General features: G+C 38.4%; 1 protein-coding gene across 3 annotated transcripts in view; it reads left to right on the plus strand.

Moving 5' to 3' along the window:
- Positions 1-13,892, plus strand: part of FAM13B (family with sequence similarity 13 member B) — a 77,381-nt gene extending 63,489 nt beyond the window's left edge. For all 3 annotated transcript variants that reach the window (XM_084636652.1, XM_084636654.1, XM_084636653.1), the window contains 9 exons: positions 2,971-3,100; positions 3,779-3,860; positions 4,172-4,401; positions 4,915-4,998; positions 8,620-8,715; positions 9,362-9,445; positions 9,532-9,704; positions 10,175-10,276; positions 11,620-13,892. In XM_084636652.1, coding sequence (XP_084492778.1) covers positions 2,971-3,100; positions 3,779-3,860; positions 4,172-4,401; positions 4,915-4,998; positions 8,620-8,715; positions 9,362-9,445; positions 9,532-9,704; positions 10,175-10,276; positions 11,620-11,743 — 1,105 coding nt within the window. In that variant the 3' untranslated portion in view covers positions 11,744-13,892. The remainder of the gene's footprint in view (positions 1-2,970; positions 3,101-3,778; positions 3,861-4,171; positions 4,402-4,914; positions 4,999-8,619; positions 8,716-9,361; positions 9,446-9,531; positions 9,705-10,174; positions 10,277-11,619) is intronic.
- The last annotated feature ends 1,124 nt before the right edge of the window (positions 13,893-15,016 follow it).

The following is a 15,016-nucleotide window of genomic DNA, read 5'->3' on the forward strand; positions in this document are numbered from 1 at the left end:
TCTAGGTTCACAGTCTGGAAGCAGACAGAGCTGTATGACAGCTGCTTTATGTGGCATACCCATCACACCCAATGAAGAGCAAAATGGTACAAGCTTGTTCAGCCCAAGCCTGCAATAACAGCTTAGGTTCTGCATCTGCGCTGTGGAAAAGCCCTTGCTCCCAAGAACTGTTGGAAGGTAGCAGTGGTTAGGGGGAGCACTTAACACTACAGTTTCTGAAGGAATCATGCTGTCAAGCAGATACTGGGGAGATGGGAGGCTGCCAGCAATGTGAAGGCACCTGGGTTCTGTATGGGTGTCCTTACTTCCACTGGATCCCTAAGATCTTCAGCTGTAGGGTCTGAACCCCTAGTATTTTCTGCTGTGAAGAATGATTGAGTTTCAACTCAAGGAGTTGCGAATTCTCTATATGGTGGTAATCTGCTTAGGGGAGCATGACCCTCAAAGAGAGCCAATCATTCAGTGTCCTTTTCTGTCCAATACTATTACTCTGAAAAGTAGTTTTTAAAAAGTGATTGAATGTGTGTTGAAAATAGTTGTTCCAGGACTTCGAGAAACTGAGAACAGGAAAGACCAGATGGGACTCTAACTCTTCGTTCAGCTTTAAATGTTTTGACATGAAAAGTTTTGTCTCTTCCCATTCCCTCACCAAAGTCAAGAGAAAATTAAAAGTTTGGGAAAGACCTATACTATGGTGCAAATTGATGAGTACAATCTCAGAAAAGTGCATATCAGATCTATACAGAATAAGAATATATACCCTTCGTAACACTAATCAAGCATGTGAAATCTTTGAGGCACCAGATATCCCAAATATTGCTAGCTATGAAATGATACCCTGTTCTGTATACTACAGACAGGTGCATTCGTGGAAATTCTGTAACTACTGATTCTTGGTCTTGAAGTGTGGAAGAGTTTCAGCCGTATTGGATCCCAAGAAGCTGAACAAATGCACAAGGAAATCCAAATGCAGCATGAGGACTCCATCTTCAAATATATCATTAATAAACCGTAGGGATTGTAGGGTTTATATATTTGGTGGATGTGTATCTTGATAGCCATGTGAAACTTAAAAGCTGTTTTAATTGGTAAAATCATTACTAGTATTTTAATTGATAGCTTATTTTCAGCAGCTTTGTGTTTTTCACCAAAAGGATATTTGTATTTGTGCTATCACTGAGTCTAACAGGGGAATCTTTGTTTTCCCTTCTTAACTAGCATCTTGGTCAAGGAAAACTTCAGAGAATAAATAACTCCAAAGAATAATCTAGGATTTGAGATGAATGGGTTTGTTGATAATCTGAAGAAAGAACAGCTTTTTAACCCAGTCAGATCATCTCTCATCTCGGAGTTCAGTTAGGCATTAGAAGAGTGATCATCTGTGCTTTGGAAGAGTGGGTCACCGTACTACAGAATCGTTATTTTTGCATTAATTAAGAACAATTCAGAGGTGTGCATGTTTAAAAGAACAACCCTAGTGTTACAGTACTTGGGGGCTAGGGATTCTCTTATCTCAATGTCTTATCACTACCCAGGGCATCAAGATAAGAGAATCCCTATATCCGGGTATTGTAAGACAAGGGTTGTTCTTTTAAACACGTGCACACACCTGAATTGTTCTGATTAATGCTGTTTCTCCTGTACAGTTGGTCATACAAAAAATTAACCTGTATTTTCTAATCTGAGTTTCAGTCAGTCTCTGAATCACTGATGTTATGGATAAGCCAGGAACAGTATGGCAGGGGCCTCTGCTACAAAATCCATCAAAGGAACTGTTTTTAGAACAAATGCTCTTTGATGCAGGGATGTCTTCCTCTGTATTTATAAAGAATTCCGTACATTTTGGGCACTCCGGCAATCTAAAATAATAACACTTGTAGCAGACACCAACCTGAGAGTAGTAAGTGTGCATTGAAGCAACTCGTTGGTCAAGGGAAAATCTCTTGAAGAACTCACTAAGAATAAGAATATTTTTTTATATTCTTTTATTTCCCTGTTTGTGGTTTTACTGTTAATTTATTTCTGTAGTGAGGATTGATGAACATGTTCTCTGTGAATAAATTAAATGTCTTGCCTGTTTATTTGGAGGTACCATTTTCACCAGCCTGATCCTTACATTTGTGTTTAAAGGAAAGATTATGGTTTTCCTTGTAGAAGTGAGTTCTGTAATAGCATAATAGTTTTTAGATGTCATAGTTCACAGCTTTTGGGATGAAATCATCTTGTGGCAAGAGATGTGACTCCACACTTGACTGGTAACTTTTCCAACTGCTCATGTTTTCATCTGAGCAGAGTACAACCTTACAGTGACAATTAGTGGCAATGTAATGTCAGAGAAAAGAAGTTTATAGGTAGGAACGTTTTCCTCTTCATTCTGCTTAGTCATAAAAACAGGTCCGTACCTTTTGCAGAATTCCATGTGACCTGTGAAATGCATATAAATATACAGTTGCTTGCACTGGTTACAGCAGCAGTTTCGAAACATTTTCCCTGTATGACTCCATTTTCACATGTGACTGTGAAACTCCACTGTGTTGAGTGTGTGACTCCAGACAGCATTGAAGACACTAGTTAAAAATGGTGTCTCCGTGCAGCGTGACCTTGCATGCACTGTATGTACAAGGTCACACTGCATAGAGGACACCATTTTGGTATATAAAATGGCATTCTCTACACAGAGTGACATCAGGTATGGTGTGTGAGGTAATGCTACATGGAGGGCACCATTTTGTATTGCAAAATAGCATCTTCCATGCGATATGACTGCACATGTATGGTGCATGTGAAGTCATGCTGTGTGGAGGACACCATTTTGTAAAATGGCGTCCTCTGCACGCTCAAGATTACTGTGACCCCCATCTGGTGTTGGAGTGACCCCACTTGGGGTCACAACCCACAGTTTGGGAACTGCTGTGCTACAGTCTTTAAAAGGTACAAAACTTTTGACTGTTTTTTTCACTATTAATTCAGAACACGAAGAGCATCCTTTAGTTCAAAAGATGACAGAAGGGAAGACAGGACACCATATCAGCTGGTCAAGAAGTTGCAGAAAAAAATAAGACAATTTGAGGAACAATTTGAAAAGGACAAAAATAGTAAAGTAAGTTGTTAGTCTGCAAGTTAGCATCCTAACAATGTTTAAAAAAATATATCACCCCCACCCCCTTTTTTTTAATTTTTCAAGGCCAAAGTCTGTTACCCTTACTTACGTTGAAAGTTATTCCACAAGCAGTTCCATTAAAATTAACATCTACTTGTGGAGTAAGGTACAACTCCAGCGTGAATAAAGGTGATATTCTGGCAATATCTGCCCAGCTTTTATGTAGGGGCAATGAATAGGGCGTGCTATGATGGGTGGGTGGGCTTCTGGCAGATGGAAGGAAGTTAATTTGGGACCGTATCCTTCAGTGAGTCCCTGCAGGGGCTTTCTCCTACTGGAACTCACCCATCTTCTCCACTCTGTTCTCCTGATGTTATCTGTAGGCGTGCCACTCTTTTCCTGTCTCAGACTGGAAAACATCTGTAGTAGGCAGCATGCTGCCAGTGCTGAGACTGAAGGAGGACTGGCACTGACCTGCATGCAGGTTAGTTGGAGCTGTCAGATGAGATAATGTGGGTGTGGAGAAGGAGAGGAACAAGAACAGCTTAATTAGAATGCTCTATCTAGTGTAAAAATGTAAAATATTTGTAAAGATTTCACTCAACAAGCTTTAGAGAACAAACTTGTTGTGGTTCTCTTTGCCCCTGTGCAAATGTAGCTTGTGTATTTTTTTCCCAGCCCTCCTATAGTGATATTGCAGCCAATCCAAAGGTTTTAAAGTGGATGACAGAGCTTACCAAACTGAGAAAACAAATAAAAGGTATGGAATGTTGCACGAGTTTTGTTTTCAGACCAAGATAAGTTGTCTCACACTAAAACTGAAATAATTTACACATTCAAGAACAACCCTGGGGGTAGTAGAAATCATTTAACTTCTGGATCCTCCTGATTTGTTCTCCAAAATCAGGAGTAGTTTACACTTGTCTCTGAGACATCAGGAAGGGTTAATTGAAAGTAGTTTGTATAAATAACATTTATTATGTCATCCTATCATTTCTTTTGTCATCTGTCTGTTCTAAATAGTTTTTGAAATCTTTCTTCTTTGGGATGGGGCAATTTTCTTAATCCCAGATGAAAAGCACAAATGCTCAGATGGAGAATTCATACCTCAAACACGTCCACGAAGTAACACTCTTCCAAAAAGCTTTGGCTCTTCTCTTGACCATGAAGATGAAGAAAATGAAGATGAACCCCGGGTTGTGCAGAAAGAGAAGAAGCCTACGAAGGAGGCTACGCTTGAACTCATTTTGAAAAGACTGAAGGAGAAACGAGTTGAAAGATGCTTGCCAGAAGACATAAAAGTAAGTCTAAATTCACATTGCTTAGAAACAACAGCTTAAAATACTGTCTAAAAGAGCAATAAAACATCAGTCATCTCAGATGTAATTTTATCAGTAGGTGAGCTTATCTGTCTGGCAAGACCATTAGATTTATTTCAGATATCATTTAATTTTGAGGATGTCTCTGAGTAAAGCCATGTTTTTATTCAGAACTTCTCTCTTCTAACTATATTCTTGTTTGTACTTGCGGTGGAAAGGAGATGGTTGTAATTCTTCTCAGGAATGTCCTCTTTTAAGCCACTAATATATTAGGCTTCCAAAAATGCATCATTGCAGCACATTAGTTTGTTTTGCCAAAATATTCAAGTGTATGTTATTTCTGTTTCTTTAGATAAGGACAGAATATATGGAATATAACTAAATTTTCTGATTTGCTAAGATGCCTATCATTTGCCAAGTTGCCTAATGTAGAGAAGCTATTGAAAAGAGGTACTTGTATGTTTGACATAGATGTGAATTATTCTTGTCTAACAGAAAATGACAAAAGACCATTTGGCAGAAGAGAAAACATCTCTCCAAAAAAGTCTTCTGTACTATGAAAGTCAACATGGACGGCCGGTAATCTTTTCTTAACTTCCTCAAAACTACTCTAAAATACACTTAGGCAGCAATAACTGGTATGCAGTGAGGACCCCGACTGTTAGCACAGTTATTGTAACAAGAAATAATGTAATCTATCAATTGTGCTCATCAATTTCCTTGTTACCATTGCTTCTTGTGGAGTTATACGTAGTTTTAAAACTAACATGATCACATTCACTGATTATGTAGGGCTTTTTTTCTAAAGCAAAATGTTAATGTTGAAGGCAGGCTATGGAATGGAATGTATGTATGGTTCTGAAGCTGCAGAATTCTGCCCATTGACTTACAAAGAAGAGAGAAATCTTCTGCAAACACGTTCCAGTGTTTTGGGGATTCAAGCCTTTTTGCCAGGATTCAAATCAGTTCATTGTGATTCAGATCACTGAATTTCTCACTTAAATTTTCATGGCCAAATATTTTTAATTTTTTCACAAAAATGGAAAATTCTAAAGGCACACGCATTTAATGTATTGTTGTCTTGCTGACTATAAGTATATAGCATATTTTTTATCTAATTCCCAATATAGAAGCTAGAACAGATCTGTGACTTGTCTTTGCAATATAACTCTCAGCCTGCATACTGCTTTTAACATGTGACACAGTGCTTTGCATAAATATAATATGAAGATTTTAGATCTAGCTTGGAAGACTTTAAGGACAACAAAACTCATGAGCTACTGTTCCGCTGTGAAATGGAACTACTATACTGGAAACAGTTCTGTTGCTTGTAGTTGTTACTTCATATGTCCGGTTATATATGAAGTTAGCCGTTCCATCATTGTTCATGATAAAGTATCAAAATTGTGATGTGCTGAAAAACCAAACTGATACAAGTTGGAAGCAATATTCTTGCATCATTCTCTGTTTGTTTTGGTGTTGGCATTTTGGAAGAGGCGTAGTTGGCGCTGATGAAACAGTGATACAAATATCCTCTAAACCACTCGCAAGTTCTTTAAGATACAGTAAATGTCCAAAATGAAATGCAACAAGAAAACTGTAAAATGTACTAGTTTTGAATGTCTGTACTTGAGGATATGATACAAGAGGGCTTGTATACTCTATTTATAACCTTGGAAAGACTTAGATCTAAAATTCTATATTTATTGCATTTTCTTGCTAGATGATTTCAGCAGCAGTATTTTTCTCTCCACTTATTCATAGTTAATTACTGTAAATGTGTCCTTGATGGAATAGAATCATAGAATAGAATCATAGAATATCAGGGTTGGAAGGGACCCCTGAAGGTCATCTTGTCCAACCGCCTGGTCGAAGCAGGACCAATTCCCAGTTAAATCATCCCAGCCAGGGCTTTGTCAAGCCTGACCTTAAAAACCTCTAAGGAAGGAGATTCTACCACCTCCCTAGGTAACGCATTCCAGTGTTTCACCACCCTCTTAGTGAAAAAGTTTTTCCTAATATCCAATCTAAACCTCCCCCACTGCAACTTGAGACCATTACTCCTCGTTCTGTCATCTGCTACCATTGAGAACAGTCTAGAGCCATCCTCTTTGGAACCCCCTTTCAGGTAGTTGAAAGCAGCTATCAAATCCCCCCTCATTCTTCTCTTCTGCAGGCTAAACAATCCCAGCTCCCTCAGCCTCTCCTCATAAGTCATGTGTTCTAGACCCCTAATCATTTTTGTTGCCCTTCGCTGGACTCTCTCCAGTTTATCCACATCCTTCTTGTAGTGTGGGGCCCAAAACTGGACACAGTACTCCAGATGAGGCCTCACCAATGTCGAATAGAGGGGAACGATCACGTCCCTCGATCTGCTCGCTATGCCCCTACTTATACATCCCAAAATGCCATTGGCCTTCTTGGCAACAAGGGCACACTGCTGACTCATATCCAGCTTCTCGTCCACTGTCACCCCTAGGTCCTTTTCCGCAGAACTGCTGCCTAGCCATTCGGTCCCTAGTCTGTAGCGGTGCATTGGATTCTTCCATCCTAAGTGCAGGACCCTGCACTTATCCTTATTGAACCTCATCAGATTTCTTTTGGCCCAATCCTCCAATTTGTCTAGGTCCTTCTGTATCCTATCCCTCCCTTCCAGCGTATCTACCACTCCTCCCAGTTTAGTATCATCCGCAAATTTGCTGAGAGTGCAATCCACACCATCCTCCAGATCATTTATGAAGATATTGAACAAAACCGGCCCCAGGACCGACCCTTGGGGCACTCCACTTGATACTGGCTGCCAACTAGACATGGAGCCATTGATCACTACCCGTTGAGCCTGACAATCTAGCCAGCTTTCTACCCACCTTATAGTGCATTCATCCAGCCCATACTTCCTTAACTTGCTGACAAGAATACTGTGGGAGACCGTGTCAAAAGCTTTGCTAAAGTCAAGAAACAATACATCCACTGCTTTCCCTTCATCCACAGAACCAGTAATCTCATCATAAAAGGCGATTAGATTAGTCAGGCATGACCTTCCCTTGGTGAATCCATGCTGGCTGTTCCTGATCACTTTCCTCTCATGCAAGTGCTTCAGGATTGATTCTTTGAGGACCTGCTCCATGATTTTTCCAGGGACTGAGGTGAGGCTGACTGGCCTGTAGTTCCCAGGATCCTCCTTCTTCCCTTTTTTAAAGATTGGCACTACATTAGCCTTTTTCCAGTCATCCGGGACTTCCCCTGTTCGCCACGAGTTTTCAAAGATAATGGCCAATGGCTCTGCAATCACAGCCGCCAATTCCTTCAGCACTCTCGGATGCAACTCGTCCGGCCCCATGGACTTGTGCACGTCCAGCTTTTCTAAATAGTCCCTAACCACCTCTATCTCCACAGAGGGCTGGCCATCTCTTCCCCATTTTGTGATGCCCAGCGCAGCAGTCTGGGAGCTGACCTTGTTAGTGAAAACAGAGGCAAAAAAACTGGATTTTCTGCCAATCCAGTTGCCTTTAACCTGCCTCCCTATATGTGTCCCTGATTGATGTCACTAGTTGTCCAACCACTGGATGTTCCCAAGCCCATTTCAAATTGCTATTATCTTCCACCTCAAGGGGCCAGTATCCCAGCTGTGGATTACCAGTGTGCTGTGGTACTCTGGTCAGATCCCTTATGCTATAGGCCAGGAAGGGGATGGTGTAGAAGTTTAGCTATGCTGGCCCTGCATCACTCAGGGATTTCCCCCTATGGAGGGAATCCTTAGCTAGCCATTTATACCAGTTTTCTGGCTGCTTTATGCTGTCAGAGTAGTGACTGAGAATCTGCAGTAAAACCAAATGGTCTAACACAATAGCATCTTTCTCTTACTTTGCTTACCATTTTTAGAGAATTGTCAGAATTCATCCTCAGCCTGCCACTGCTCCAATCTTGGTCCCTTTTTCTCTTTCCCACGGCTCTTTGCAGTTAGAAGCTACTTTTCTACTTGAGCTGCCTTGTCTATTGGGAATTCTTCCCATCAGTTTTTCTTTAAATCATTCCTGAAAGCTGTGTTTCTTTTTGGTGTGTGTTTCTCTTAAGTGTTCTGCTGTTAGGTTAAAAATAAACCACACTATATTACAAAGCCTAACTGAGCAGGATGTCTGAGCTGATGGCTGTTTGTGTGAAGTATGCTACTCTGTTACATATTTCTTTCTTTTTCTTTAGGTTACTAGAGAAGAAAGGCATATTGTTAAACCTCTCTATGATAGATACAGACTTGTGAAACAAATGTTGACTAGAGCAAGCATTACTCCCATCCTTGTAAGTAAAGCAAATATTTCTTCATGTGTTAACCAGACTATCACCTGACAAATGTTTTCAAATAGTTAATTTGCAAAACTTACCATGAATAAAAGTGCGCCATGCTGGAGTTTCCCTTTTAAAAACTATAGGGCACAATCCTTGTGCTCAAGGCTGTTGAGTGTGTGGGATGGCAAAGGTAGCTCTAAGCCACCTTTACACATGCCCCACCCTTGGGGACAGCCATATTGCACTCCTGCCTCTTCCTGCAGCACTGTACCTGGCCTCAGTGTGCTGTCTGCACCAGGGTGCCAGACACGGCTGGTGAAAGGCTGGCTGTGCTAGCTTTTGAGCAAGCTCAGGGGTCGTCCATACTGGGGGAATCTTCATCAGCCTCCTTTTTAGGGCTGGCATAAGGTTCCTTTGTGCCACTTAGATGGTACAAAGTAATCTTTCCAAAGGCTGAGGATCCAGCCCGATATAGAGAGTGTTTTCCTAATGGACTTTGGATTTTGTATGTGTATCAAGAGTAAAAGTGTGAATGGAAATTCAGAAGGCAAATGTTTGAACTTTATGCAGATTGTATTACTGACATTTCTTTATGTAAGAGCTTAGAATACGCAACATCCATTTGTATATAACAAAAAGCAAATGTGGAATATTGCAGGGGTCACCATCAACTAAGAGGCGGAGTCAGATGCTACAGCCCATTATAGAAGGGGAAACTGCCCACTTCTTTGAAGAAATTAAGGTAAGTAAAACACTTATCAAATATTTCAGTTCCTCCTTGCATATTCAAGAGAAAGTGTTGTAAACTTCTACTTTTTCACCATGCAGGAAGAAGAGGAGGATGGTGATGGTTTGTCATCAGAATTTAATGATATCTTAAAAACTGCTGTCCAAACACAGTCTATTTCAAGCCCAGCTGAAAATTCGGAGTCTGATCTTGAAGAAGGTCAAGAAAAGCTGACTCGGGACCTCCGACTATCAAGTATCCGAGCAGCTTCTATGTGCGTATGAATAGGAAGTAATTAGTACTGTACTATTGTGAGAGTTACACTGAATGTACTTAAGACTATAACACCAAATGTGGAGTTTCTTAATATAAGCAGTTGTCTTTCTGTATCTCTCAACAAATGTGTGTGTTAAGTGATTCAAATGAAAAGGAAGTCATCTGAACGTCCAGTTCGGACCTTCTACTGTTCAGCTAAGTGTTTAATTCTCTTAGTAAGTTGTTTCAAATGATTTTGGGTTGATGACTGAAGAATTGTACTTCTTTTATTAATGATTAGCCTATGTCTATGTTGGTGTCCCTCCCGCCCCACCCCCATCAAACATATCCTGGATACTAAACTACTTCTGAGCAAAATCAATGTAATATCAATACACCTAGATTCTTCATTTTGTTTTTAAGAGGGCAGATGAGGGTTTCCTTCTTATTACTTGGCCAACATCTTTTTCTTTCTTTCTTAATTTTTAGGCCTGAATTATTAGAGCAACTTTGGAAAGCCAGAGCTGAAAAAAAGAAGTTACGCAAAACTTTACGAGAATTTGAAGAGGGGTTTTATCAACAGAATGGGAGGTTAGTTTAACAGAAGAATGAATATCAGGCTGGTGCTTCATTTTTCATTGACTATTGCTTTTTATTTATCAGACATATTAAAAGTTAACTCTGTTTGGGAAACTGAGGCACTAATTTTTGTAGCAGAGTGTCATCTTAATGTCCACTTAAATATGACCAACCTTCGTGCATTTCAGTACAGTATTCATTATCAAAATGTTTTACCGCTCGTTCCATATTAAACCAAGAAACCTAGCAAATGGAGTCTAATCTGTTTTACATCAACAATCCATGTGTATGTGCTCTTTCATTATGCATAGTCTCATGAGGGACACTCATTTTAATGTAGGACTAGGTAATAAAATAATCCAGATTCTTCTGTGCATTTTAATAGTGAAGGTGATGCACTCTTTAGTCTTCCCTCCCCCTCCCCCCGTAAAGTGTGACTGGAAATCAAAAGAACAATTTATCTCATTTTATAAAAACAGGATAATCCCTCTGTTTTTATCCAGTGAAACTTTTCTACTAAGAAACATCTACTTTTCTAGTGTTCCAGTAGCCCATTCTAAACAGAGAGTAATTGCTTCATAAACAAGAAGGGGGGCATATTTTTGTACCTTTTTTTAATATATATTCCTTAGTCCTTCAGTCTTCCTGCTTAAGTGTCTATTGTTGCAAATTTGGCATAACCTGCTACTGTGCATATATTAAATGCAGTAGCTGTTTTTTCAAGGTAATAGTTAATCGATACCCACATATAAATAGAACATAATTTATCTTGCTTAACTAAGATTTATATTTAGCATTTGGCCAGCTATAAACTCACTGGCAGCTGTAGATACAAATTTCCATTAATAGGGCTTCATTGTGTGCTCATTGACGTCAGTGGCAAAACTGACATTGACTTCAGTGAGTGAATGATCAGGTCTATAGTGAATGGCAAATAACTCTAAATATTTAATTATAGTTTTAGATCTGTTTATTATTTTTTCTTACCTCAGAACTGGATTATAATTTGAAGCTATCCATGAAGTTATTTATTCCCAATATGATTAAAAAAAAAAATTCACCTATGGAAAAATTTTCCAGAAAAGCTGGAGACATTTTGTAAATATACTGCCGGTGATTGTGCTGAATTAATCTCTTCAGATTTTTCTCTCTCCCAGGTATTTTTAGTCAGTTATTCTGCTAACTTTAACTCCTTGGCCCTGGGGCAGTTGCAGTATATCTCTTGTCAACAGGCTGCATGCCAAAAAGGTCACCCAGAATCATATAGCTAACTCATACTACTTCTGTGTGTGATGTTTGACTTTCTGAGATGTACAGGATTTTCTTGGAATTTAAATATTTTCTTCTCTTTATAGGAATGTACAGAAAGAAGATCGGGCTCCAATGCTTGATGAGTACAGGGAGTACAAGAAAATTAAGGCCAAGCTCAGGCTTTTAGAAGTCCTTATCAGCAAACAAGATTTTTCGAAATCAATATAGATTGTTCCTTAAAAACACTGAATAACATCATGTTTCCTCATACTACCATAGTACTTATCAGGTGCTTGTGTTCATTTTGTCATGCACTGTTGAAAGAACCCAGTTTGTGCACTTTATTATGGTGCCACTATAAAATGTTTGAAGGGTAAGTAGGTCCTGTCTAGAGAGCAAATAAAATGTTCTAAATAAAGAGACTGCCCTGTCCAACTTTAGCAAACACATAGTTTCCTTCAATGTTTTATATTACAGATGCATCTTGTTCCAGAAAGACTATAGAATTTTGTCCTTTAAACATTCAAGAACTTTGGAGAGTCAATTTTTTGTTATCAACTTTTTGTTATTACCAGCTGTTTGCATTACTGAAGAAATTAAGGTATATATGTATATCTTAATGCTACACTCAACTACTCCTGTTGCCTTTTATTATGGAAAACATGACAAAAAATTCCACACACAACTCTTTTCCTGGAATACCAAAAGTGAACAGAAATTCCTTTCAAAGAACTGCTGTGGAACACTTTGTTTGATTTCTGGTATTCTAAATTACATCTGTCACATGGTAATATGTATTATGATCAATGGATTTTGCTACTTAGAGGTCACATTTCCTCATCGATAAGGATGACAATGGACAAACCAGAAAGTGACCTTGCTTAGTGTACTTTTAAAACTTGGAAAAACTGAACAGTTATATCACATGCTGCCTACGGGACTTATGTTACTGTTGTTCATTTTATCAGTTATTGTTTATCAAATAGTGGTCATATAGTGTTTTGTCTGAATTGGATACTGCATCTCACCCTGCAGAAAATTTGAGAAACAAACATTTCAGTTTATGGGAAATCTGATGGTGCTCAGACATTTACAGCTCCAGCAGATAAGAGCTGGCTTAGGTCAATTACATAATTTTGCTGTATCTGAAACCAATTTATGAAGGGCTAAAATCACTGTAGTTAAAATGCACCTGAGAATGGACAGTGTCCGTCTTAGTGGGGAAAAATTACTGCTGTATATCACAACGTGTTATGCAGCTGGGGAACAAAAATAAGTGGTTTAACCCTTGTGATGTAAGCAAATAGTACATGGGCCTTGCATGATTCAGCTTCAGAATTGATACTAAAACAATGTTTTGATTATCACATCCACTGTGTTGAATGATTATTTAGCTTGCTTATGCTACACAATACAACAGCCATCAACAATGGTTTTTGATTCGGCAAAAAGTGTTAATTTTAACTGGTGCTTTATGGATTTTTCAGTGTGCATCAGCTGTTTGTGGCTATGTTTTGCATGCACCTCCTCTCACTGCATGTTTTTATGACTGGCTAATGCCAACACCGATATTATTCACACTGCTTAAAAAAAGACCAAAAATGAATTTTTTTTCACAAAGTTACTAAGAACTGACTAGCATGTAACCTCCTAGATTAGTAGTTCTGTCATGTAAACACATGGAGTAGGTTCAGAATGGGATTTCCAGTGCAGCAGGTCATCTGCGTGGTATAAAATACCGTTTTTGTTTTTTTTTACCGGGATTATTGGCATGTAACTTTGGAATTTGGAAGAAAGAACTAAACTAGTTGTGCAGTGGTGGATTTGCCTTTTTATACAGCAAGCTGATTTTTAGTGGACCCTAGAGAATTGTGAGGTTAAACTAATCTTGAGACCATTTATCAATTTTATTCAACTCCATTGTGCAATGTGCACTTCAGTTATTTTTCTTCAGTCTGCAGATGCGGGTGTATCCACACATCGAAACTAATGTGTACTGTATGGCGTTGTACATGAATGTTTGTGTTTTATATATACCACACGCAAAATGTCAATATGCACTATTTAAATGTTTTAAATAATATATTCCTCCTTTATAATGCTTAAATCTATATGATTCCAATATTTTTATAAGTGAGTGAATGATCAGACTCGTTTCAATTCAGAATTAACAGCTGCTTTGGGTGTGTCATGCAGTGTTTGGCTGTTTATTCAGTATAGTAGATAAGCACGGCAACAGTTATGCTACAAGTGTGTTTTGTGCCATCCTTGTTGAGCAATAAATAAATGGTAGAATTAGGCATTTTGTGATATAACATAGTTTTACTTTGGTACAAGTAAAAACTATATATCTATATACCAATATATAGATATATGTATAAATATATATAAATAAACCAGATATAATTGCATTGCTATGTCTGGCATTCATTGTATAAACTTTTATAATAAAAGTACCTTAACCTGTATTGTCCTATTCCATTGCAGTAGTTTCCTTCATGATATTTTTCTTCAATACAAGGTCCTACAAAGAATGCGGGATCCTTTAACATTCCTTTGGGTTCACCCTGTATTCTCATTCAATCCTTAGCTTGATCCTTAATCTTAGACTAGACTTTTGATAAACAAAATAGTTCTGTCGAACAATTCACCACCTGCCAGTGAGGTCAGAACTAGTATTCACTTATAAAACATGCACTCCCAACTTTACTCACTCCTGCTTTTATCCTGGCCATCAAATACAGCCATTGCGTACATTTGTGTAAGCACCGTAGGGATTTTTTTCTACAGAGATGGTTTCTAATAGCATCTGTTTGTGTACGATCACACCTAAGATGATCTTTGACTGTATTCTGGTCTTGTGAACAAGCCATTCTGTTATACTTGTTGCATGGGATTATTCATCAAACCGGGATTTTGTCTCTGAGGACTTGTACCGTTTGATCATGGTCTTCCAGAATCACACTTTCTCCTCTTTCTGTAATGATACAAATCTGTTCATGTATCTTGAGGTTTAAGGAAATAGGTCACCTACTGTCTTGGTTCCCACCTTAAGCTTCTGGAGTCCTGTTGACACTAATTAAAACAACTATGAAACTTCTGAAATACACGGTCAAACAACTTAAAATCTACTAGTCTGTTCACATAGTAAGCCTTCCTTGATTACACTTAAAGTACAATACTTTAATATATGAGAAACCAATTAAACTGTCTGAAGGATAAAAACATTGTTTTGCCATTTTTGGTAAACAGCATAAAAAAAACTAGCACCATGCTGCCAAATTAATATTTGAGATAGTCTTGACTTCCAGAAGACTTAGTTGTGTTTTTAATTTTGTTTTGAAAATGTTTTAGTAACATGCTGAATGAATTTAACTTCATAAAATATTTGCAGATTAATGTGGACACCTTTCTGAACGTGTTCTGTCAAAACTGAAATACTTTTATATTAAGAAAATCCAAAGCTTTAATAGTATCCATAATCTATAGCAGATTTCCTTT

This window comes from Lepidochelys olivacea, assembly GCF_965140295.1.
Source record: "Lepidochelys olivacea isolate rLepOli2 genome assembly, chromosome: 8".
Taxonomy (NCBI): domain Eukaryota; kingdom Metazoa; phylum Chordata; order Testudines; family Cheloniidae; genus Lepidochelys; species Lepidochelys olivacea.